This window comes from Curcuma longa, chromosome 4 (genome assembly GCF_044706935.1).
Source record: "Curcuma longa cultivar G26 ecotype Majalengka, Jawa Barat chromosome 4, ITB_CL_G26_1.1, whole genome shotgun sequence".
NCBI classification, from domain to species: domain Eukaryota; kingdom Viridiplantae; phylum Streptophyta; class Magnoliopsida; order Zingiberales; family Zingiberaceae; genus Curcuma; species Curcuma longa.
Window position 1 is genome coordinate 13,869,055 of NC_133864.1, and position 21,969 is coordinate 13,891,023.

Below are 21,969 nucleotides of genomic sequence, written 5' to 3' on the forward strand. Positions count from 1 at the left end.
GGTTTGGGATTGGATGAGTGCACTCAAAATCACTATTCCAATTTGGCACGAAATTGTCAACCACCATCTTCTTTATGAACCTAAACAAACATGGACGAATTTGACGAAATTTTAATTCCACTCGCAACTAAAACAGCTCATGGCTCTTTGGCTTTGCCTGCCGTAAAACATTAATATCATTTAATTAAACTGCGAGGAAGCCAATTAGGACTTATTAAATGATGGGGAGTTGGGCAGTCAGACCAATTAGGATTGTTAATTTGCCGAGTTATTAAATGGTGAATGGAACATTCATTTTGGATATATATTGTTTTTGATATTTATATGAATATCATAAAGTAGAAATTATGGGACAATTAATTTGAATTTCTACAGCTGTCAGTGAGTGAAGTATATATTTAAGCTTCAAAATTTCTATATATTTTAATGTATGCCATGTGTCGATCGATATAATTGTCTTATTGATTGGAGAAGAGAGTTTGAGAACATATAGCACTTTAGTTATTCGTTCAAACTTATTTTTTATAATTTAGTTAAACTATTGATTTGATAATTAAACAAAATATAATTATTATTCGTTCAAGTTTTATTTTTGTGAAAATTATTACTCATTTACCTCTAAATCTAGATAAATAAAGATAGATTATGTTCGCATTAAAATTTTAAACACTAATAATTATCAGTCCACCTTTTAAAAAAAGTATAATTATATTGTGGATGGGGAAAGGTGGTATTAAGAAACATGTTTGAGTTCCTTTCTCGTGATTAATAGTTGTTGACAGTGAATTAAGGATGCTTTAGTTTTATAATGTATAGGAAACAATAGGAATCCAATCATGCATCCCCAGTACAATATACTTCTTTCCACATCGGCTTTAATTACCAAATTATAATATTAAGTAGAATTTCCTTAAAATAAGAAAACGTAATGAATATCCAAATTTGGCTAGGTCTGCACGTAGATTTAGACAGAAATCTACTGGATAAGAAGAGCATTAAAGAAACTTATAATTATACTGTCGATTTCATTATACTTGGACAATTTCAAATCTCAAAACTCTTGTCGATTTGATTATTTCAACCGGAAGCTATATTCTAATTATCCACACCGTTTACATACACTTGTTAATAATAAAAAATATATATACACAGCAGTCAGACAAGAACAAAATGCTTGCTTCTGATAAATATTGAATAATATATGACCAAGGCTTTGCCCAAACAAGTAATTAATCTATGTTTGATGATGGAAAAGTAGTAACGCAACCAAATATATATGCAGGTAATTCGTATATCTTTCTGTTCCAGCATGATCAATGCCTCTTATGCTGTCTCTGTTTTCTTTCAATCCAACTTCTGTATCTTCTCTGGTTCGGCAGGGAAGCACTTGGCCCCTACAAGGCCACCAACTTCGCTGATGACCTGAAAATTTTATGCAACAGGGATTGGAAAAAGAATTCAGATCAAAATCTAAGTTGCATAGATTGCACTCTTTCCAAACAGATCAAGGTAGAAGAATCAAGTTTTGAACAGGTGATTTTCTCTACCTTCAAGCCTTTTATCAGGTCTTCCCTGGTGTGGGAAGCAGATATGCAGATCCTGGCCCTGGCAAGCAAAACTGGAGTTGCAGGGTATGCAACAATCACAACCGCAACCTACGATAAATCATGGATCACGAATCTATAGTGTGGCACAAGAATATGTCGACACTGCCTAACCACGTACTTACATTCCGTCTCAAACATTCCCGAGAAAAAGCAGGGAGCTTAGCTAAATTGTAAAGCATAATAGACATGATTGGTGAGTCATTGTCACCGAGAACCACAAAGCCCATCTTCTTAAGCTCCGACCGAAAGAAATTGCTGCTCTCGCGAATTTGTGCAAGTTTCTTGGCTCCTAGTTTAGCCAAAAGCAAGTTGTATTTAGATGCCTTCAGAAACTGGGATTGGTGTGGCAGTGAGTACTCTTACCTCTGTTTGATCCGTCTTCTGCAAGAACAACCTTGATTGCAGATAAAACTTGTTGAACTGCTGGCGGCGACATGGACGTAGCATAAAGATGGGCCGGGCAAGTGTACTTGAGGTACTGAATGATTTCCTGAGGAACAAAATGGTTCAGTAGACAGTAAAGGTGCACGCTTTAGGATAAGGAATATGTTCATGGTAACCTCTGATGCTGCAATATAGCCTCCACAGGACCCAAATGACTTGGTAAAAGTTCCCATCATGATATCGACATCAGCTGGATCCACCCCAAGGAGCTCACATACACCTCTGCCAGATTTTCCAACTGCACCAATGCTATGGGCCTCGTCCAAATATATGTATGCCTGATCAAGATAGATAATAGGTGTTACTGCAGCCTCTTGTAGTAAAAGCATCAAATCATCTGCTATAGAATGTTGGCCAACCTTGTACTTCTTGCAGGTAACTACTATCTCAGGTAGCTTAGAGAACTCTCCTTCCATGCTGTATATTCCCTCCAGAATGACCATTATCTTCTTCCATGGTTTGCCTGTGCCAGGCTGCCCCTTAACCATCTGCTCTCTCAGCAACTCTTCCAACTGAGATGGGCCTGTCATAAAAAATAAGTTATTTTATGAAATACAATGCTCGGGTGCTCAGCAACATTAAAAGCTTCACGAGCTTAATCCCATCTTTGAGAAAAGCTCAGCAACATGTCATGCTTCAGGTGCTAAGCTTACTGTTGTGTTGGAAAACAAGCACTGTGGCACCAGAAGCTCGAGCACCATTGACGATGGAATTATGGTTGAGCGAATCGCTAATGATTAGACCTCCCTGTTTAGGCACAAGAGTGTGAATTATCACTCACGTAAATTTATCTTGGGCGTAAATAAAAAAGCTAAATTGAGTTTAAACCTCTCCAACTAAAGCTGGAATTATGGAAGAATTTGTCACATATCCCATGCCAAAAGTAATGGCCGCTGGTTTTCCCACGAATCGTGCTATCAGTTCCTCAAGTTCAGTATGCAACATAGTGGTTCCTTATGATAGTCACATCGAGCATAAGCCAACATCCTTGACCAAAACTTAAAATCGTCATTTTTTTTCTTCTCAAGGAGAGCAGAATCCTACGTACCAGCATCCACCCTAGTACTGCAAGTAGTAGGCGAATACTTCTTGAGAGACTCGATCACACGAGGCGTGCAATACTCGTCTCCTGCAGCAAAACCAAGATAGTTGTATGATCCGAGGTTGAGGCATCTTGTTGTTTGTGTAGTTCGGCTGCATACACGAACAAATTGCAATCAACAATTCTTCTAGCAGTAGTGGAATGGAAGAACCTCCATAAATTAATATATTTCCTCTGAAATTGATCGAGAAGGGAGTAACATACTGCAGAGTCTTGTTATTGTTATTGGAGTAACGCTCAACCACATCGATCCAAGCATCTGGTGCACTCGCGATTGGGCGACCAAAGCAATCCTGTCATATCAATCAAAAATGTTCGTTAATCATCTGAATCAACGCCACCTTAGCCAAGCCATTCTGTATCAAACGCCTTCTACTGAGGTGTTTGATACATTTCTTCTACTGAGGCCAGTCGCGGACAAGTTGGAGATTGAACGATCAACCGATCCTAAAAGAATGAAGATAACCCGAAAAACTAACTCCTTTTCTTCTCGGGCACGGATTAAGAGGAGAAAAGTTGATTTATTGAACACAAAGAATTCCCAAAAAAAAAAAACGAAAAGAAGAGGAAGAGAGAGAGAGAGAGAGAAAGTGCCAAAATGAAATCGGATCCGACCTGGATGCGGTGATAGATGCGTCGGGTGTAGAAATCCTCAAACGCCGGGCATATGGGCGCGTAACCCTGCCAGCAAACAAAACCCGGATCCGTTAACTCGGAAACGTCGCAATCGGCGAAATGTTTGAGCAAGCACCTTGCGGTCGTCGGACTTTTTGGACCAGTTGAAGAGCTTGCGGAAGAGGTCGCGGAGGAGGCCGAAGGCGAAGAAGATGCCGTATCCGATGAGGGTGGTGAGAGCGGTCAGGTAGGTCAGCCTCGCCATCCGGCGGATCTCTCGCGGCACGGCGATGGGCGGGATGGGCGGCAGCGGGGGGAGGAGCAGCAGCAGCAGCGGGTGCGGCATGGCTGGTCTTTCTGCCGCTGAAATGATAGAGGAGGGAAGGAGGCAAGGGAGTTAGTGGAGGGAAGAGGCGCGCTCAGGATCGGGCTTTTAATGGCTGTCTCGCCCATGGCGAACGATGACTACTCAAAATGTCGTTGTTGTAGTTGTTGTTTGGTTGGCGTTGAGAGAGATTTGCACGAAGCAGCGCTGAATTGGAGCGGGACCAGATTAATTTCTGCCAAGTACCTCCCAGAATATACTGTTGATACTTCTCGATACTACTGTTGGGGAGGCAGTTTATTGCTTTGAAGTCTTATTCCTCTTCACTTCCCTTGATGAGCCCACAAATAGTATCTTACATGTCCATTTATAATTACCGCTAACTGTGTTTAGACCTGGCTACTTTCTTTATCCAAAGTAGGATTGATTAACTATCCCGTGAAGGTGTGAACGTTGACCAGATAATTTGGCAGGATCGACAACGACTGTAACAGCTCGGATGAGGATGGTTGGAGCCTTGGAGGAGAGGGAGGAGATCGAATTGGGTATGACATCTGATATTCTTCATGTCAAAAAAGTTTGTGTCTTTCTTTCTGATGCTTCAAGTATATATACTGCACTAACATTGATTCTGACTACAACGATAGCTCCCTTGAGGAGGAGGTAGTTTACGTTTAAAGAGTAAAACTACTTCTTCTTCTACCAACATGTGCAAGCCAATCAAGGAGGCCCGTGATAAGCATGAAATATCTTGCTTTACTTCAATGCTCCAGGAGTGTCAATACAGCTTATCTTTGATCCTTTTTTGTTGAGATTTTAATGAGTGCTGCAGGATATTATCCTTTTTGTTTCAACAGGGAAGCCAGAAGCTTGCTTGGTTGGCTTGCTAAAAATAGGAAAAAGAGGGAGATAAATCAACAAACTTAGATTTCTGCCTTTATCTTGTCCACAATAGGCATTTTTTTACCATTTTTAATCTTGAAAGTTCATCGAAAATTCAAAACGTCTTGTCAGAGGAAAGATCCTTATGATCAGGGAGGGATAGATTATACCACGATCCAATCTAATTAAATATATTTCACAAAATTATAAATAGAATGTAGTCCCAGGGAGAACTTAATTAATCATTATTATCCAATTTGATATTATGTGAATATGTAATCTGTATGAGAGTTCAGCTAGAGTTGGTAGAGCTCCATGTTGGAGAGGTACCATCATAGTGACGACTCTTTGAATGCCCTTGGCGTCCTTATACTGGCAAGTATCAGCCATGAGAAAAACTTCGAATTTGTTATATTTTGCTAGCATGGTAGGACCAGTGTTCCAAGAAGCTGTATTAAAGAAATAGTAATATGAATGCCTTTTGTCTGTTGGTATCATTTTGCTTGATGGCCATTCGACACAAATAATGCAAAAAAATCTCAATTATTATTGTTATTCTTCAGGTAACTTTTCCTTTTCCAATGCTTGTGACATCTTACTCTGGTTATGTTTCTAAGATGCTTCTATTCCTTGATCTGAATCTGCTAATGAACCAATTCTATATATACTTTGAGTCAAATGAAGGGATATGACTCACTATCCTGGGAATTTGAAAGAGAAACATGATGGAATAACCACTGGTTTCTGAACTTAGGAGTTTTTTAGACTTTGGAGTTACTACTCATTCCTTGTTTTGTTACTTTTTATTCAGAATTCTAGAGGACTGTTATCATATCAGTCGAAAGAAAGTTCCTTCAAGGTCTTCCTTTTAACTGTATGCCTGTCAGACCTTAAAGGTCTGTCCAAACTTCAGTAATGCGTCTTCTGGCACATTATATGAGCTGTAGTTTGTAGTCTGTTTACAACTAGATAATAACTAAGATCCTTCTAGAATTGCAAAAATACAATTACACTCAATCAAGGTATCTTGTGATCTTGAACGGATTACTTGACTGACTGTTTATTCAGGCTTAAACTTCAAGCATGAATTATTCCAATATTCTCAGATGTCTATGTTGTTCTCTCTTCTTATAGATGTCACCTATAAAGTACAAAAATACCGAGTGCGACATAGCAACTTGTTTGCTTTTGGAAATCATAAACTTAGAGATTAAGGTCTTCAATGAATAAAAACATTGTCTATCGGTTTCAAGGTTCAAGCAAACTGGCTGAATCTTGTGGCAAAAATAACTTATATTGAGAATCAATCTGGATGATCTTCTTTACATCTGACAGCAAGCCTAGTACTGTAAAATTCAACAAAATTTTTCCATATATGGAAGGATGCTAAGGGATGCTTAGTGAACTAATACTGAAAAGGGTTTTGAGATAATAGGAATGCCAGGGAAGCAGTTTATAGTAGCCACATTTACTTTCTTAAGATGGCCACATTTACTTTCTAGTAGCTGTATTTTGCAAATTTGTTATTTTTGTCATCTTAAGTCAATGGATTTACTGTGACGAATTCTAACTAAGCTTATAGAAACTATCTCATATTGAGAAAATTTAAATCACTTGAAATCGTCCGAACAGAAAATCTTGAATTTTCCACAATCAAGTCCAATGGCTTAACAATTTAATCAATTATTTCTGAACTTAGTTTCATTTGAAGCACTGGAAGAACTCAGATATGATTCAAGAAATCTGGATTGCCTTACAGACAAGCAAAATGGTGTCTTCGAATATTTATCACTTCAACTTTTTTTTTAGAAATACCTAGATATGTAAATCAAATAACAATGTTTTTCTAGTTTTGTACTACCTTCTCAGATAATGCTAGACATTCTTAATAATTTAAGATTCTTTTGTTTGTGCGAGCTTTGGTCAGATTCATGAACCAACAGAGTATAATGCTAACTGGTGGTTAATTGCTTAAGTTTATTGCTCAAGTTTATTCTGATTTGGATGATTGGACTACTTGTGCATCGAGGTTGGAAATTGATGGTTCATCGTGTTTTTTGTGTTTTGCTCAAGTGACTGGATCGAGTATTGATAAACAAATACCAGCATACCACCATGTATGATGACTTAATATTCTGTATCCTTCAGTGGAAACCCTACCTGGTTGTTTTCAGTCTATTTCTCACGAGAAAAGTGTATGGAAAATTCTTGAGCTCAGCTACATTTTAAGTAGGTTTACCTAGATCCCAAATGTTGAGAACATAAATTTGTAGATTGACCACTTTTGGGTTGATCTTTTAGGATGTGAATGAACAGTGAATTTAATAATTATGTTAAAGCAAGAACTACTGTTTTAATCCTGCTAGTGATACTAGATAATATATACTGAACACCTACTAGTTTAACACTGGTGATTTACTGAGAGAAGAGAACTCAAATCTTTTTCAGAAGAGAATAAAAGAGAAGATTTGCATACTTATTGCTGGAAAAAACATAACAAACATGCAGACTTTACAATTTCTACTACTATAAACTTAGTGTACAAGATTCTTGGTTCAGCTCCTATAACATAAATTCATTCCTAATACCTTCACTGAGTCCCTATATAAGTCTTTCAGTGAAAATGCTATTGTCTCCAAGGCTAAATCAAATGCATTTGTTTAGGATGCATCCATGTTATAATCCTCACTGCTGATGTGGAACACAAGCTAATTAGTTGATGCGGTAGTGGACATAGCATGACTCTGCTCTTTAAAGTCGTACTTTTTCAAAGGGAAGCTACTATTCCCCCCTTAATACTCCAAAATTCTCCTATTGTTTTCTTTGGCCCGTCAATCAATAACTGGGACAAGAACATATTTAATGAAAATAATCATTTTTTGATGTTTATTATAGCCTTGCCTTCGACGAGTTATGCTAAATGGTGGGTCTAATGGTAATGGACACCTAGAGCCAACACATTGTGAGTGGTAGGTCTTTGCTGTCCAAATATTTTGCAGTTGGTAGATTAATAACTTACTGGAAGACAAACTACAGATGGAAATGTGATCAAGAGCTTCACTTTTTCTTTTAGCCAGATCTGTGTATTGATTACAAGGGGCTGGGAATCTCCTATACAAGAAACTAAAAAGAATGCAGGTTTAACAGTCTTTGATGGAATGACTCTGGTCAAAGAGTTTGCCTTCCTTCCATTGCTGCTGCTGATCAAGCATCAATAAATCTCCTATCACGCTCTGAAAAGATGATTGGGATTACCAAGATGGCATGTTACTCCGCTTGTGCTTCTGTCTTGGTGTAAGAGTCCCATGGAGCGTAGAGCCCCCGACCTAGCGCACATGAGGCCTGTGTTTGAGGCGAGACGGGCATTGAAAGCCGCATTAATTGCACGTGCGCATGTGAGAGTACGTGGCTGTGTGACTGTGCGACTGTGCGCGTGCTCACATGGAGAGTAGTGTGATGGCTGGGCACACATGCAGGGCAAGTCCTATTCATACACCCTGGCCATTCCTACTCCCCTTGCCATGAGCTTCACCCAACAAGATCACTCAATTCACCAGTAGAGAAAGTTTAAGAAAAATGTTAGACTGTAAATAACTAGCTGTAAAAACAGGGAGATGTTTACCTATAACGCTGCCTCTCGTTCCTCATCCGGGTAGGTGACTGCAGCAAGGCACTAGAAAAATGAGCTGTGTCTTCACATCTCTCTCTGCTGTCAGAGTTAGGCGTGGAGAACAACAGGAGAGAGGGGGTGAACATTCCAAACTCCAAGTGCTCCTTTCTTTTGATTTACGACTTATCTATTCCATGGGCATGGTTGACTGGAAAATTTAATTAAATTTTATAGTAACGTGACACATGGCCAGAGGGCCGTTCCAAAGGGGGCCGTACTCCTGGAGGCACAAGACAGACACGAGGATATCGGGCTTCGAGAGTCGAGGGGTCACAGTATTATATTGGCCGCATGATCCGGGCATGGAAGAGCTAACTGAAGGATCTCTTCAGGTTTAGTTCGCACAGGTATCCCACATGGGGGTCTGGCACTTGCTCTACGGCATCTTGTTGGAATTTTCCTCCAAATTAATCAAGTAAACCTAGGCTGTTGATAGAGTAATAAAGGGTGCAGCACCTATGAACTTTGTCCTCAAAAACATAGACATAGACATTGCTTTATCCTTGTACTGTCCACTGGACGACAAGACCACTGTCCTCGCTATCTCTGAGAAAAGATCGTTCAAATGAGAAATAAGTTCAGGCTTTACTTAATATCGCTTTGGATTGGATACCGATTCAGAGAATTAAAAAAAAGAAAGAAAGAAAATTTCAAAGAATTTGGGCTCTTCTGGAAACGATGAAAGAATCTCGCAAGGATTGTACTGGAGCCAAAACAAGGTACCCCATGCTTCTCTTTCACCTGTCCTTGGTTGTTGGATCAAGCTCACTGTGCATGAATTTGTCATGCATGCTTCCTTTTGGATACAAAGCAGCAGGCAGTCATGGTAGCAAGAAACTTTCAGCTTTTTTTTTTTTACGAGAAGTTAATCCTCATTCTTGCCCACCATTTCATATGATTTCAAGGTGTTGACTCTCATATTGTGGCACAGCACTTGAGCAATTTGCTAACTGGAAAGGATTATTGCCCTGGGCATTGTTATAATATTGTAGATATTTTTGTAATCACGTGATGGCAGGCTGGAAGGCAGTGGATCCACAGCCGTGGCCCCAATGTATGTTCTATTTGGAGTGCTCGTGGGGGTTGGAGATTAGGTTGAAATATCATTGTGTGGTACCTTCGAGACCATGGTAAGATGGCTCGATAACTGAACAAAAACGCCAAGCCTCGTGTGTTTACCTCCATTCATGATAAATAAAAAGACAAAGAAAGACAGAAGATTGTTTATTTTTGTTTTTCCTCCTCTGTTGCTTAGGTTGCTTGCTTCCAACTACGTTGACACTCCAAAAAAAAAATTACCAGAGGGAAGAAAGGGAGAGAGTTACAGCAACAAACTAAACGAGATCTCTTCGAGCTTTCTGTAGATTCATCCTTCTATTTCTTCTACAGAGCAGGGGATATAGGGTCGATCTCTCTAAATCTTCTTTCCACTTTCTTTCCTTGGCATCTGTATAGAAGACAAACAAACCAAAGCAATCGAGAATGAGTTAAAGAACATAACACGAACTTAACAAGATTTATTATAATTAACGTGAGACAATGCAGACCATCGAAATCTCTTAACTGGTCTTGTAGGTCTTGGATTGACGAGAGAAGTGGATTGAAGGAAGCCCATTTGCTTTTTCTGGCGTATAGTTTCTCTGCTCAATATTGGACTACCACCAATTGAAACACAAAAGGCAACAATGGAAGATGTTGTGAAGTAAGCGCTTATGGAAGTAAGAAAAATGCACCTCGAAATGGGTAGCTGAGTAGCCACAAGAGAACTCCAAATCACCTTCCATGGGGGTCTTCATGTAGCTGCTGCTGTCCTCACTAAGGAAGCTGCCCTGCAATACCAGTGAACCCCAAGAGGTTAATAACCAACGAGAGCAGGCGAAGTGGAACTTTAACCAAAATTTGCATTCAGACTTTGGGTTGGCTGACTAGAGGTGAACTGGCAGTGTCATCCAACAGAGAAGAGTAATGCGCCTGGCAGTGTTGCTCCGGTTCAACTTTCCTCTTCTTGGCATTACCACACTTGACTAAGTCATTGCCTTCAAAACTAGTACTGCTGGAGTTGATACAGTGGAGGTGGAGGGAGAGCTTATCCTGTTCAGGGAAGTGAGGCGGCCCAGAGGATGCATCAGAAACCATCGACAAGTCTTCTTCTTCTTCCTCCTCCTCCTCCTCCAAGAAATCACCTTTCTTATACTCAAGAGGCAGAGAGGAGTCACAGGAGGAGTGGTCTAAGTAAGCCGTCCAACCAGATTGGCATCCACTGCTGCACTCTGAGCTGATGACATCTCGCTCCTCCTCCCCCAGCATGATCAGGTATTTGATCTCTCCCCAGTATAGTATTTGCACTTTCTGGGTTAAGTGTCCGTCGATGTAGAAGCAATAGTGGTGGGAAGCAGTGGGGAGGAGAGGGGGAGAAGAGAAGCAGAGAAACAGATGAAATGAAGAGCATGAGAGCCAAATCCGAGACTAATTTTGTCCCTTATGTCCATGCCGTCCTTCCTCTCGCCACATTGCTTTCCTCGGTGCACATGAAAAATTAAAACTGCCAGTTGGGCAATGGACGCTTTGTTGGTGAGCATGGACTCGGAGGCCAGTGAGTGAGACTCCAACACTGTACCACATAGATTTAGAGATAGAGAGAGAGGAGGAGTCTCGCTCGTAAACACTCACACTGTTCTCACCTCGCGCTCCTCTATCGAAATCTCTCTTTCTCTCTCATCCCGTAGAAGGAATGGAGCCAAAACAGCCTCACATGCAATACAGCGAGGCAAAGTGTACCTATCCACGCCGGGTTTCATTATTCGCCTTTAAAATCTCGTGAACGGAGCAAATATTGGCGTTGGGGAGGGGAGACGAATCCTATTACTACCTGTACGGCCGCAGGCCCCTCCATCTTCCTCGAGGACCCATTTCAATGTTTTCTTTGTCATATCCCACGTAGATTCTCTCACACTCCATAAAATATGTTAATTATTGAAGGTTCAATTACGCACTGTGTAACCCTATTCCCACCTAATTCCTATCATCACTCCCCTCGTGTAATAACCTGACACTCAAATTCAGTAACGCGTGTCATGCTGCAAGTCAATCCTCTTGTCCGATCCAATTATAGTATGCTATATTAGTCCTTAATTGTAATATATTCTTGATTTAAGTATACAGAGGAAATATATTTCTCCTACGAACTATGATTCTCACCTGCAGCAAAGCAATCGATCAGTAAACTAAATGGTAAATTCTGACCATCAAAATGGCGTTGGAAGATTTCGATGAGTGTTGAAGGTTGCACGAAGCGAAGACTGAAGACTTTGGTCTTTGTCTAGGTCATTTATTCCCTCCGGGAAACAGGGAAAGGTGAAGAAAAAATAAAGGCGAGTAAAAGGGCTGTTCCCATCCCATCAAGGATGACGAGTGAGTGAATTGCAAGTTAAACTAAAGGCAAAAAGTAAAATCCCGTTAAATTGATTTAAACAATAGAATTGATCTAAATTAAAAGTTTGATAAGGTTAATCTAGAAATTCATTGTCATCGTTATTTTGACGAAATTGGGCGGTGAAATAATTAGAACCGCCTGATCTCTCAAGATCCTTTTTCATTTAAACATACATGAACATGGACGGTCAGCCATGGCGTGCGTGCCCATCTCTTGGCCCTCACTCGCACGTAACGGAGTCCGGGACCATGGCTCTTTACCCCTGCACCTCTCACCGCTTTCCACTTCCATCGATCTCCTGCATGTGCCATGGCCTCTTCACATGCCCGCCATGTAGATAGTGCATGCCTGTGTGTTGGATCTTTAACTTGAAGCTTAGCTAGTTTGGATCATGAAATTAAATGCCCCACCTATTTGGAGGCCGATGTAGCTAAGAAACACTAACTAGAATTCAATATCCATCTATTCTTATGATACATTGATTTGATCTGCCACCTTGGTCGTCTGCAACTGTTCTCTGTGGACGGTAATTGGCTATCCAACAAACTACTTCATACTGCCAAAGAATTGAATCTGCCCATATCGAACTGTATTATCTTAACCACTCCGAAAGAATTTAATTACTTGATTTTGTGGGTATGTTAAAGAGTAGTTGCCCATCCTTTACCGAATCTGCCTCGAGGGAAGCTCAAGCCATGTGCAACGTTCATGGTATAGAAGGGGTGGGGTCTGCTGCTTGCATGGATCCTACCATGGGACCGATTAGAGGACCAAAGACTCAGGCCTTGTTGGCCTCTTTCTATCTACACCTGCATGCCTATGTGAATATATTCATGCATCATCAGCACCATCGCAACATGATACGTGATTGAAGAGTTGGCGGATTCCACCTTTTGCAGAAGAAGTGATTGAGGAGTTGGTGCAGAAGAAGAAGAAAAGTGATTGAGGAGTTGGTGTAGTTCCTTTTTGCCTTTGGACTTTGGAAATACTGATTTTCATTTATAACTATCTTGTCCTGATCACTGTCCATCGATCAATTATTAGTTATGTTCCTGGATACAAATTGCGATCAGTCACTGAGTGATGACGTTAGAGAGCCCTGATATGCTAGCATCAAAACTTTAGTCCATTTTTTTTAAAAGAGAACTCTTAGCCTTTTTAGATATGTCTAACATATCGAAATCACTCTTGAATGGACTATTGTTGAGATAGTTTACAACCTGTAGAAAGTTTCTCTGTGAAAGCGATTTCAATTTCTAAAGCGAGAATTTTCCCTTGTAAAATCTCTAACCTATCTCCTTATAAGTTCAATCATCCGCTCATTTAAAAGAGCCTTGAACCTCTACTATTAATGAACAACCATCTAGCACCTAGTAGTAAGGTGAATAATTGTCTTGTCCTTTTGAAGATGTATTTCTTCTCTTCTTAATGGATTCCTCATGAGAAGAATTTGTTTGTTCCTTGATGTAGTCACACCCTTATATCATCTTCTTCCTTATGCATCCAGCACCTTGATTGATGTCTATTACATGGATAGGAGGATCTACATGTGACAAAGTCAAATCAACAGCCAAATTTAGGTGAATATCAAAATCAAACATATGTGGAGGTCAAAGTCAAGCAGAGGTGGAGGTCAAAATGGTCACTTGACTCTCCATCAACTCAGCTAGCTCGACTCCAGAGTACTTAGACTCCTCAACTCCTTCAGCTCGGCTCATCGAACATCAGAGGATTTAGGCTTTCGATTCTTCAAGACCACTCCCCTCGACTCCATCAATTCGGCATCCTCAACTTCAGAGGATTAAGACTCCTGGACTCCATCAGTTTGACACCTCAACTCCAATGAACTACTCTACTCCATCAACTCCGTACCCCTTGACTCTAGGGAACTCGACCTCTCCAATTTCGTCAGCTCGGCTAATCGGCTCAAATAGTTCAATCTTCAAGACCATTCTTCATTTACTTCATTTTTCTATCTATAGTTGAGGGCCTACATGACAGCTACTCTGAATATTCTCAAATGTCACCCACAGTCGAATAGATAGGTAATCATATGGTTGTCATATTTGATCTCCTATATGTCCCTCTATAGACACATGACACTTAGTGATTGGAGAGGCCTTCAACAGCTGTCTAATATGGTTTCCTCATTAATTCTAACATGGGGATGCTATTTGTGTTACTATGTAAACCTTATGGAAGATATGTGCAAGGGATATTGTCACACGCGCATTCGTCTTTCTCTCCTCATTCTTCTTCTTCTTCCCTATTTCTTTTCATCTTCTATTAGCCTATGTACTAACTTGAGCATTAGAGTGATCATGTCAAGTCCCACCTCGATGTTCATTCTAAGCCTCATTTGAATGCTACAAACATCTTAGGCATTCTCTTCTTCACCAAGACCTCATCATCCACCTCATAACAGTTGCTTTCACTGATTATAATCAAATAGGAACAATGTCAATGTCATTTGACAAGGTAGTCAACTAGGCAAGTCTAAGTGTACATGGCTCTTTCAAATTTATTTTCCTCGCTATAAATGCACATTATAGTGATTTGAAATTTCTAACCGGCCCCCTCACTGATCGAACTAGTTTCATTTGAGCCACTCTGAATCTCTGAATGTGCATGGTTTAAAGGTGTCCATTTTAATTTGTGTATATGCTTCGGCATTCAACAATTCAACATGGTTTAAAGGTGTTTATCATAAATATATATATCACTGAAAATCATGTCTTATCATCATGGACCTTGAATTAAACTTTGCATGCAATCTTATCTAATCAGTTAATTATTAAGGTTTGAAAAGTAAGTTTTGGATATATATAAATATATATATATAGTCAACCATCTAGAAGAACCATATTAACTATCGCCTGGCCCGGATCAACTGTACGTACGTTGACACTTGACCATGCAGCCAGCAAATTACAATTTATTCAAGCGCTAGCAAAGTGCATGCACGGTTCTACTATAAACTAATTCCTCACTGATAGAGATAGATGATCACTGATGGCCAAGTTATTATTTATTCATTTGACAAGATTGTGATCGAGTTACAAATACAATATCTAAACAGCGACGAGACGATGGCTATATGTCCTAACCGTAGTAATGGGGTACACATTGATCCTTAATATATAAAGTAAGGAGCTGGTGATTACTGAATTAACTATCTTTCACTAGCAGAAAAGCTATCTTCTAGAAGATTAATAATTATCTGAGACAAAAATCTTTGACTTATATGTAATTAAATGCATCTTAGATTTATTAATATTTAATGGAGATCACGATAAGGTTAGAGATCTGAAGTTTCTTTTAGCTCATGTTGGTGTCCACTGCCAACCGGCCGGACGTCGATCTCTAGCTATCAAGAAGTTTGGGTTTGTGTTGACTATGGCTACACATCTAGCTAGCTATCAAGCTAAGCTTGTAGGAAGTCAAACTACACACAAATTAATCAGACATGCATGTAGATATCAGACGGTAGCCAAAAGTCAGAACATATGCAGTTATCAGATGTCTGTCCTTGTCGCATTAAAGCTCCATCTTAATTGATTAAATTGAAATTTCTCGTATCTTAATTTTGAATGAATTTATAGATTTAACCCCGATTTACAAAAGTCACTAATGTAATCGGATTAAAGATTACACGCGAGGAAAAAATTATAATGAATGACCACAATTCTGTATCTAAAGTGCACCACACTGTTTACCAACTGGGCCTTAGGTTTCAACACTCAGTCAAATGTTGGGCTTGTTCTTGAACAAATTTTGTCCCAACGTGACCATGGTTAATTTAACATGTCCCAACATGTTTACAAATGTTATACGTGTTTCTTTAAATTATCTTTACGCATCCATTTTTGAGTTGCCATTTGAGCCGGATGGACTGAACACACAAATGACTAGATCAACATTGCACAGAGTCTCGTGTTCAATAGATTGTGAATAGGCCCATTCATCTCTTTATTAGGAAGACCATTTCAAGTCCAACCCACAATTTGAACCCATCACCTCTCCGGCCCAATTCGTCTCTTTACGCCTGAAGTCGTACAGTGGAATGATCGCTCTTGCGTTTACACTGGAACGAGGGGACGTGACAGGTACGTGGCACTTCTTCTTCTTCCCGTCAACGAATTGGTTTTGCCTGTGCCACGTTTTTGTTTAGCTCGTGGCTGCAGGGTAATCAGAGGGCAGCGGGATGACGTCGGCGGTGAGGAGGTCGACGTGGCGGAAGCCGTAGTCGCGGAGCACCTGGTCGTCGGCGAAGTGCAACGCCCGCTGCATCCCTTCCCAGCAGCTCTCCGCGGTGTACATCTCGTTGTGCTCCCCGCTGCAAGGCTGGCACCCGGTGAAGTGCGTGATCAGCGGCCGCCGCCGCTTCTCCGCCCCCATGAGTTTCTCCCGCATCCTCCCGTAGGCCCTGCTCGCTGCCTCCGCGTGCTTCCTCAGCATCCCTTCCTCCTGCCGCTCCACCGCCGCGTACGCCCCCGCGAGCTCCTCCAGCCGCCCCAACGTCTTCAGCCAGTAGCTCTCTAATTCAAACTCGCTCTCAAGGTAGATCTTGTCGCCCCATCGCGCATTCTGCTTCAGGAGGATGTAGACGAGCGCCGATTGGTCGTCCGATTCGTTAAACAACTAATTCAGCCAGCCAAAATTATTTACAAAATTTATTCCTTTTTTTTAATCAATCCATAAATTTGTTTAGAAATTCGAATGGTGAATATTGAATACCTTGTCGTTTAACTCGGCCTTGAGGATCTTGCCCCAGCTAGCGTAGTCAGGGGAAAGAGGGCTCATGGAGGCCCACTCCGCCATGAAGTCGAGCGACCATTGGCAGTTGCGAATGAGGAAGACGCCGGCGTTGACGCTGACCCAGCTGCGCTTCTCGTAGACCAGGTGAGCCCAGCCATGTAGCACCATGTTATGGAACTGGTAGCGGCCCATCGGCAGCTCCAAGTCCATGTCCGTGAAGGCCGCGTCGGAATCGACCCACCACACCCACTCAGCCTCCGGGTGGGCCAGCATGGCCGCCCGGATCACCGGAATTTTAGCCCAGTAGAAGTCCATCTTCGGGTGGAGCAGCGCCGTGTTGTAGAACAACTCGATGCCGTGGCGGCGGCAGTAGTCGGCCTTGTTCTTGAACAGGCGAAGCAAGAGGTGGTCCCCCACCGAATTACGGCACGGGCCCGGCTGGGACCCGCTCACCATCAGGATCCGCTGGCTGTCGCCGGCGAGGTGGGGGTTGAGGCGGCGCCACTCCTGGCGCTTCGCGTCCCAGTCGGCGACCGGGCGGTCGATAGCGTAGGAGAGGGAGGGCTCGTCGTAGAAGGTGGCGTCCGGAAGGCGGCCAGGGTGCCTCGGCGGGAGGCGGGAGCGAGAATCGACGACGGGGGAGGAGAAGCTGGAGGAGTAAGTAGTATAGACGCCGTAGAAAACAACGAGGAGGACGACGGCAGCGGCGAGCAAGACGAGGACGCGAGAGAGGCAAGAGAAGGACGACCTGGAGGGGCGGCGAGTCAGCGCCACGGGAGTCGAAGTGGAAGCAAAACTACCACCCATGGCGGATGGAGAATCAAACAGAAAGGCTTCGAGGCGTCCGTGACGGCGCCTGCACAGTTAAGGCAGGTGATTGTCCATGCTCATCGACGCTTACCTCAATTCCCCTGCTCGTGCTGCTTGGAGAATCAAATGGACACCATTTCGCGCAGTTGAGGATGAGCATGGTGGTGGTTTTCTCGCTTCCCATGTGACACCGCGGCGCCAGAGACGGCGAAGGCAGGCGAGTTCATGAAACGGACAGCGACGGCCGGGCTCAATTCGCGCCACTATCAACGGACGACATGATTCCACGAAGGATCACGCATTGCGGGGATTGCGGAGAGAGTTGTTCCAAGAAATGAGGTCAATTGTCCGGCCAAATTTGATGAACCTGGTTCAAAGACAAGTAATTGTAAGCAAATTCTTACTTAATTTGTTTTATTTTTCTATCAAATATGCAAACAGTGATTGAGGATAATTAAGTCGAATATAACGAATGATTTGGGTTCAGTTGAAATTTTATATACATATTTTTAATGAATGGTAAATATAGACATCATCAAAAATTACGAAACATGATCTATGGTGCCGAAAAATATCAGATCTGAGAAGACATTTATGCTACTGTATACATGTGACTGTACGATTGTACTACATAGTCTAGTCACTGTCAAATACGGCGTTATTGTTGCCAAACCAGCCAACCGCAGGTCCAGCACCATGGAATATTAAGTTCAGATCTGAGAAGACATTCCCGCACCCAGAGGTGATATTCTGTGTCACCCCGCTGTGCGATCCCCATGCGCGACACAGTCGACCCCTCAGCTTCCTGCTGCCATCGTCGTGCCGTCCGGTCACCGCCGACCACCGGACCGGGCCCGTTCGACACGCCACTCGCCGACGCATCATCCGGCGTCGGATTTCGGTTGGAATCCGGCGCAATTTGGTCGGAAACGCGTCGGTAGTGGCACACGGCGTTCCCGATCAAATCGCGGTCGGATTCCGACCAAATCGCAGCCGGAGACTGGCCGGGGAAGGACCGGCGTGCGACGGCGGTCCTTCTCCGGTCGATCTCCGGCCGCGATTTGGCCAAAATTCGATCGCGATTTACCCGGGAACGCCGTAATCGCGTGCCACTGCCAACGTGTTTCCGGCCAAATTGCGCCGGATTCCGGAATCCGACACCGGCCAACGCGCCAACGAGTGGCGTGTCGATCGGGCCCGGTCCGACGGCTGGAGATGGCTGGCCGGCGCAACGGCAGCGACGGGGTCGGACGGCAAAAATACTGTGCATTTATACTTTTAGATGGTCAGATCTGCACGATCACATGTGATCGATGGTGGATAGACTGGCGCGCACGATTGTTCACCCGAGAGACGCGCAGAATATCAATTCTATTCCCGCACCGCACCGATCACAGTTCGAGCAACAACAATTCCAGCACCGCGCCACAGTCCAATCCAGTAGCAGTGCTTAATCCCAATTCAACACGAGCACTAAAGCCCAATCCAATCCAGCACCCACACCAAAGCCCAAGTCAATCTAGCAGCAGCACCTACCAGGTTCGGTCTCGTCCCGTTGAAAATTTATACTGAATTCATATATGTAAACTGGAATTTATAATATTTCAATTTTTTGTGAATAAAATCGTTTAGTAATACGACGGGAATTTATTACTTGCTGATCGGAATGAGTTCATGCATTCCTTTGAGATATAACAAGCAAAAAATTGATGAAAGAAAAATAATGCAATTTAGTTCTCTTTCTTTTTCCCACGCCTCACTTGAATTGAATCTGACTAGATTTGCATGAGTATTGGATACTATTAAATCAGCTTATTAGTAGTAGTTGATTTAATTGTAATTCAATCAATCGAAATCAAATTTATGTCGTATGATGATGACACGATAGAATCATTAATTCTCTCATTTTTAAGTTGAATTTTATTAGATAAGCATGAGTATTATATCCTATTAAATCAGTCTATTAGTAGTAGTTGATTTAATCGTAATTCAATCGATCAAAATCAAATTTGTCATATATGATGATGACACGATGGGATCGCCAATTCTCTCATTTTTTATGTTGTCTCGATGATGCCACGATCAAATGATGATTACGACTGAAGAGAGTACGTAATTGGTGACTATAATTATACATCATAATTTAATTAAGTTCAGAAAACTTTTAGTTAAAATACTGAAGTCATCTCAAGACTGACTTCAAGAGAAACGTTAAGAGGAAGAGTACACTAGTAAAACCTTGTTATTGCATCAGAAAACATTGGAAAAGAAAAGAAAAATGTCTGGTTAACTTCCTCCAGAAAACTGAGGAGAAATAAAGAGTGCATGAGTAGGAAATGAAATTGAAATTGCAACCGAAACATTAAGAAAATGAAAAGTATCGTTTGGTGAAACGAACGGCATATATATAATTATATATCAATTTGGCGCTTTGTCAACTAATTCCGGCCGTCTGGATCTTGCTTGCAGATTTGTTAGTGATTTTCAACATTTCCTGTATAACTTGATAAGTTTGCAAATTTAATTAATGCTGCATTTCTAATGGCTACAGTGACATCAAACTAATCGTGGAAATAATAGGAAATGAGGAATTAATCAATGAATTAGGAGCCAATACGGAGATGGAATATACGAAGGTAACGGAGTGTAACTAAAGGGATGAATAGATGAAAAATAAATGAAAATTTCCTTTCCATTGTTTCAGTGGCCATTATCCGGACAGCATGGCCCAGTGTCAAAATTGGCTTAATTAGAATTTTTGTTATCATTTTTAATAAAAATGTGTTTCATATTTAAATTCATCGTTTTAGTCATCTTTGTTCTGCTCCAGGGCATATCCACTTGCAGCCTCGCAGGCTGCAGAGTGCTTTAACTTGCAACTGAATCAAGTGTACATGCGGCTTCTTGTAATTTGCACCGTGAAGCAACCCTCCCGAATAAATTCATCGTCATCCTCCCTCGTCCTTGCACACGTTAATTGCCTCCTGGCCGTAGCGACATAATTCCATTTGTCCGTCTTTCCTCGGTTCATGGGGAATTGCCAGGCGGCAGAAGCGGCCGCAGTGGTGATCCAACACCGCGACGGCAGACTGGAGAAGGCCTACTGGTCTCTCCCCGCCACCCAAGTCATGGCCGCCAACCCCGGCCACTACGTCGCTTCCATCCTCACCTGCACCCCCCGCCCTTCTTCTTCCGCATCCCACCATCACCGAAGGAAGCCAGTGGCGTACCTTAAGCTGCTTCGCCCTGACGAAACCCTCGTCGTCGGCCACGTCTACCGCCTCGTCAGCTTCGAAGGTCCGTAATGCATTCCGCTGCCCATCCAGAACAATATTGCTTTCTAACTAATTTTTGGGGGCAGAGGTGTTGAGGGAGTTCGCATCGAAGAGGCACGTCAGGCTGAGCCGGCTGCTCGACAAACAAGAAGAGAAACCCAGCTCCATTACTGTGAAAGGCGACGACGATAGACACAGAGAAATGGAGGACCCAGACACTGTCCCTGCGGTGCGTGGTTATCGAATCCCGAAATCAATAAATGTGTGGTGTTCTTAAACGATCTTTGCTAATCCCTTGAATTTGGCAAATGCATTCCCAGAAACGGGAAGAGCATAAAGCGGAGGCAGAAGTGGACCAGCAGCTGGAGGAAGTGGTTCAAGGCATGACGATTTTCTGCAACACGCCGAGTGGTGGTGCCACACGCCATGGGCAGTGGAAGCCTGCTCTGGAGAGCATCGCAGAGGGCGGAGAACAAGCGCGAAAATAATAAGCTACACTACGAAAAGTAACTATTAGATTTCTCCTTATTCTAAGCTAAAGATATCCAAGAAAGGTTTAGAAGTTTCTTTGGTTCTGAAGTACTGTTACGAGTTTGTAGTATCGTCATTTTCCTACCTATACCATTAATCCTTCGCTTAAGAATAAATAGTAGCCATTAGACGGTTAATATTTCTACTATAATAATCAGAGATTAAATCTCTTCTGCAAAAGGTGGATCCGCCACTTTACACGGTTCCACACGGTCGGCTCAACATCCATCTGTGAGGAGGTAAATCGAGAAAGTGCAGTTGACTACGACGCAGGAGGGTATTGCATGACTTCGACAAAATTCAAATCCTTACCCTCTTCTGTAAATCTGCTGTGTCGTAACCAACTCACCCTTGCCCTCTTCGCCCGAGATTAAATCTCACATAAACTCATGATATGTCATTCCTTCCACTGTACACCTCTTATCTTAAAACTGACTTAAGAAGTTACTGAAATGACAGATCTTTTTTTTTAATAAATAAATAATAGAGCCGTGACCTAGAATTGCAGATTGTTATT

At 42.1% G+C, this 21,969-nt stretch overlaps 3 protein-coding genes and 1 pseudogene across 3 annotated transcripts; 1 reads left to right on the forward strand and 3 right to left on the reverse strand.

Annotated features, from left to right (window-relative positions):
- Window positions 1-1,131: 1,131 nt before the first annotated feature.
- On the reverse strand, window positions 1,132-4,115 carry LOC141826777 (long chain base biosynthesis protein 2a-like). Its single transcript, XM_074714078.1, has 12 exons — window positions 3,905-4,115; window positions 3,769-3,834; window positions 3,358-3,446; window positions 3,100-3,245; window positions 2,880-3,004; window positions 2,705-2,798; window positions 2,411-2,574; window positions 2,168-2,329; window positions 1,971-2,097; window positions 1,730-1,896; window positions 1,548-1,655; window positions 1,132-1,422 (listed from the first exon to the last, which is right to left on the reverse strand). The coding sequence occupies exons 1-12, from the start codon at window positions 4,112-4,114 to the stop codon at window positions 1,345-1,347; spliced, it is 1,536 nt and encodes a 511-aa protein (XP_074570179.1). The 5' UTR covers window position 4,115; the 3' UTR covers window positions 1,132-1,344.
- A 5,714-nt stretch (window positions 4,116-9,829) lies between these two features.
- Window positions 9,830-11,156, reverse strand: LOC141828650 (uncharacterized; annotated as a pseudogene).
- A 4,858-nt stretch (window positions 11,157-16,014) lies between these two features.
- Window positions 16,015-17,748, reverse strand: LOC141828068 (putative glycosyltransferase 7). The gene is made up of 2 exons (XM_074715425.1): window positions 16,816-17,748; window positions 16,015-16,719 (listed from the first exon to the last, which is right to left on the reverse strand). Exons 1-2 carry the CDS (start codon window positions 17,641-17,643, stop codon window positions 16,246-16,248), a joined length of 1,302 nt encoding a protein of 433 aa, XP_074571526.1. The 5' UTR covers window positions 17,644-17,748; the 3' UTR covers window positions 16,015-16,245.
- Window positions 17,749-20,650: 2,902 nt separating this feature from the next.
- On the forward strand, window positions 20,651-21,409 carry LOC141828468 (uncharacterized). Its single transcript, XM_074715900.1, has 3 exons — window positions 20,651-20,943; window positions 21,008-21,150; window positions 21,242-21,409. The coding sequence occupies exons 1-3, from the start codon at window positions 20,676-20,678 to the stop codon at window positions 21,407-21,409; spliced, it is 579 nt and encodes a 192-aa protein (XP_074572001.1). The 5' UTR covers window positions 20,651-20,675.
- Window positions 21,410-21,969: the final 560 nt, after the last annotated feature.

Coding starts and splice junctions, on each gene's coding strand:
- LOC141826777 (XM_074714078.1), bottom strand. CDS start 4,114: ATGCCGCACCCGCTGCTGCTGCTGCTCCTCCCCCCGCTGCCGCCCATC. Junction 1,897..1,970: donor AGAAGACGGATCAAACAGAG/GTAAGAGTACTC, acceptor TGGCTAAACTAG/GAGCCAAGAAACTTGCACAA. Junction 1,423..1,547: donor ACCTGATAAAAGGCTTGAAG/GTAGAGAAAATC, acceptor TAAAATTTTCAG/GTCATCAGCGAAGTTGGTGG.
- LOC141828068 (XM_074715425.1), bottom strand. CDS start 17,643: ATGGGTGGTAGTTTTGCTTCCACTTCGACTCCCGTGGCGCTGACTCGC. Junction 16,720..16,815: donor AGGCCGAGTTAAACGACAAG/GTATTCAATATT, acceptor TGGCTGAATTAG/TTGTTTAACGAATCGGACGA.
- LOC141828468 (XM_074715900.1), top strand. CDS start 20,676: ATGGGGAATTGCCAGGCGGCAGAAGCGGCCGCAGTGGTGATCCAACAC. Junction 20,944..21,007: donor CCGCCTCGTCAGCTTCGAAG/GTCCGTAATGCA, acceptor TTTTGGGGGCAG/AGGTGTTGAGGGAGTTCGCA. Junction 21,151..21,241: donor ACCCAGACACTGTCCCTGCG/GTGCGTGGTTAT, acceptor ATGCATTCCCAG/AAACGGGAAGAGCATAAAGC.